This window comes from Capsicum annuum, unplaced genomic scaffold, assembly GCF_002878395.1.
Source record: "Capsicum annuum cultivar UCD-10X-F1 unplaced genomic scaffold, UCD10Xv1.1 ctg49330, whole genome shotgun sequence".
Classification (NCBI taxonomy): Eukaryota; Viridiplantae; Streptophyta; class Magnoliopsida; order Solanales; family Solanaceae; genus Capsicum; species Capsicum annuum.
Genome location: NW_025857110.1, coordinates 1 through 3347, shown reverse-complemented (window position 1 = coordinate 3347; position 3347 = coordinate 1). Strand labels below are relative to the sequence as shown.

At 39.6% G+C, this 3347-nt stretch overlaps 1 protein-coding gene across 1 annotated transcript; it reads right to left on the bottom strand.

Moving 5' to 3' along the window:
- Nucleotides 1-589: 589 nt before the first annotated feature.
- LOC124892658 lies at nt 590-3274 on the bottom strand (the record flags this gene model as incomplete). The annotated part of the gene is given in 2 exon segments (XM_047403887.1): nt 590-931; nt 3038-3274. Coding segments are annotated over 2 exon segments (492 nt in total), but the record flags the coding sequence as incomplete, so codon positions are not given.
- Nucleotides 3275-3347: the final 73 nt, after the last annotated feature.

The window sequence follows — 3347 nt, the reverse complement described above, 5'->3', positions numbered from 1 at the left end:
GAAGCCTACGATGTGGAGATTCCAAATCTCTAATTATCTTCCAAAACCCACGGTTGAATCTTGAGTTATTTGGAATTTTTGTTTGAAACCCTAAGGGGTGTTCTTGAGAGAAAATTTGAGAAAAGAATTATATTTTGATGAATTGGAGGCTAACGAAATTTGGGTGAGGTGAAATGACTAAAATGCCCCTAAGAAAACAAACAAAGTCGAAACTGTTCCTCAGTTGACAAACTGACAGGCTGAAGTAAAACGGGTATAACTCCTTACTCAGATGTTGGATTTGGATTAAACTAGTTGCATTGGAAAGAAAACTCAAAGAGCTTTCATTTGATAGGTAGCAGTTCTCCCAGTTCATTATATTCAGAGAGTTATGATCGTTTGAAGTTGACCCTGAAATGCTGAAAACTGGGCAACGGGCTATGCGTTTTGCTACTGTTTTGAAATCCAAACGCAGCCTTATGCGTTCCAAAAAATTCTGAAACTTATCCGAGATGTACTATGAGCTTTTCCGATCGTAACGCAACTTGAAAATCTAAAAAAAGAGGTTGAAAAGGTTGAAAAGTTGTATCCCGAAGATTGCCAGTTAAAATGACTCTAAGTCCTCATTACACTTAGAAAAATTTTCAAGTTTTTAAGTCTAAGAGCACTCTATTAAAGGCTGATCCATGCACGACTTTTACGGGGTGTTACAGTTTAGAAAATCCTTTTTCGTTTTCCGAAGAGATGAATCAAGCGTCAACTCTGTAAGCCTACACCAGTGATACCTCCATTTCTTCGATAAGATGCTTGTCCTTACAGCATCTTTACAAGGCAAACGCAGCAGAATGACATCGATTACATTATCAGGAAGGTCGCTGATGACGTCAGGAGTTAAACTTCGACAATGCCTTCTTCCCTTAGGAGGCTTCATATTACAATAACAGTGAAGAAGCTGTAGAAGAAGAGCAATAAACAAAGTAAGAATCTCCAAATTATATAGATGCAATTGCTATCCACATTGTCCAATCAACAGAAGAACGAAAGCTACGCTTACAACAATAATCACCAACAACCGTAGAAACTAAACAACAATACTAAGGAATCTCAAAACCAGATGAGCAAAGTAACGTAACAAATAATGGTGCACTCTAGTTGAAATCTGTTAAATATCTCCTCGTAATATCTTATGCGGCAATTTCCCTCGGGAGACACACACATCGAACGGGCAGGATAACAGCTAGGGTCTTTCGTGCATCTTCCAAAATACACCAAAAATTAGAAGAAAAAAAATGCACTTGACAAACCCATACTGAATTAATTAGCCTCACTGGAAATTACCAGAATCACATTACGGGTGTGTTTGGTATGGCGGAAAACAATATGTTCTCAGATTTTCGACATTTAGTTGGTCGAAATATTTTGGAAAGCATTTGCTCTCGGAAAACAAGTTCCTTAAAGGTCACTTTCCTAACGGGAGTAGGAAAACAAGAACCATAAGTGACATCTCAGGCTCATTATTATCTTCACCCACTCCCCAAGCCCCACCATCCAAAACACCAACTACTCCCTAAATGTCACTACCTGGATCAATCAGCCTATTCTAGTTCGCCTATCTGTGCAGATTTCCGAACAGCACCAATAAAAAGTAAAATCCAAATAAGAGTTATGGCCTAGGTGATCTATCCATGACCAGGATAAAGCTTGCGTGAAACTAAGTGGACATCCGACCGACTGATGTTGAAGAATCAGCGGGTGAGTTGTGGTTAGGGGTGAAATGCCACTCGCACTCAAAGCTAGCTGGTTCTCCCCGAAATGCGAATTGGCCAATCCATGGGTATACCATGAAGTAACAAATGTTGTACCTGTGAACCAACCCCCTACAGCAAAATAGGCACAAGGAAAGAGCAATAGACAGGACCAGCCTACAAAAATGAAACAGTCCGGGACCAGTCATCCATAAGATCAAATAAATCACTTTCGTCTTTGGTAAACTTACCAATGGATATAGTCATAGCGATCCTCCTATTCAACTACTTCTGTAGCCCCAGAATGTTTCAGTTTATGCTCCTATTATCTGGATATACCAAGAAAGATGTACGGTCTAATGAGGCTTTTAGACAGCTCCCATTTCGCCCGCGGCCCTATAGGAATCGCTTTTGCTTTCTTTTCCTCAATCAAAGGGACATCTTGTTGGTGTTTCATATCCTTCTTCGACAAAGAACTACGAAAAACTATACCAAAATTCAATATGAGTCGGCCTGAAAGAAACTCCATCCGCTAAAGTGCATAACAATGAAGTCAAGAAACAACATCTACCGAAGTACTAAAGAAGTCCAAATGAGGTGCTCGAGGGCTGAACAAAACTCGAAAACCTTAGCAAAATCAATTACTTGCACTCTCACAGCAAGAATACGTTCCAACAGTGGCAAATCTAGGATTTTCACTAAGGCAGTTTGAAAAACAAAAATATAGTGAATTTTTGAAGTCCCTCTACCACTAAGCCAACCTCAAAACTCATCTTGTCCACCACGAATGTCACTCTCACTTTATCTCGAATAACCTCATTCGTAACCCTATCGCACCTAGTGTGCCACACATCCACCTCAACATCCTCATCTTCGCAACATGCATCTTCTAAACATGGGAGTCTTTGATTAGCCAACACTCCGCTCCATACAACAACGTCGGTCTAACCACCACTCTACAAAACTTACCTTTAAGTATCGGTGTAATCGTTTTATCACATAAGACTCCGAACGCAAGCCTCCACTTCATCCATGCAGCACCAAATGTGCAAATCCTTAACATGTGATAGACAAAGTTATTACAGAACATACTGATCAAAACATCCCATCCAGAAATGGTCATATCCTTTAAACAGATATTCACAAAGCAAAATACAACTGTTATACTACTACATCGACATGCCGTTCTATCTATGAGCTTTCTGTCTAGCAAAACATTTCAGCCAAAGTTCATGATCTGATTAATCTATGTGAAACTCGAATTTTTCGTAGACTACTTCTGCTTCAGGTGATGCACGCGAAAAGTTTGATACCTTGGCGAATATTTCTAGTCTTCTCTCAAGTGGTGCCTTATCTAGATAATATGTATCGATTAGCAATCTCACCAACGCCGGGGACTTGGCTAACAAAAGCTTGATAAGCTGCATTTCAGGCATCGTTGATGAAAAGCATTCCAGCTTAACTTCCTTGAGGTGATTAAATGTCACATCCGATAAATGTTCCAGTTCAAGGGATTCTAGAATATGACCATCTTTAGCATCACCGTAAGCCTAAGGATGACAACAAGAAGTCAACTTATCAGATTATTGAGGATCAAAGAAGTATGAAATACACCATTAAATA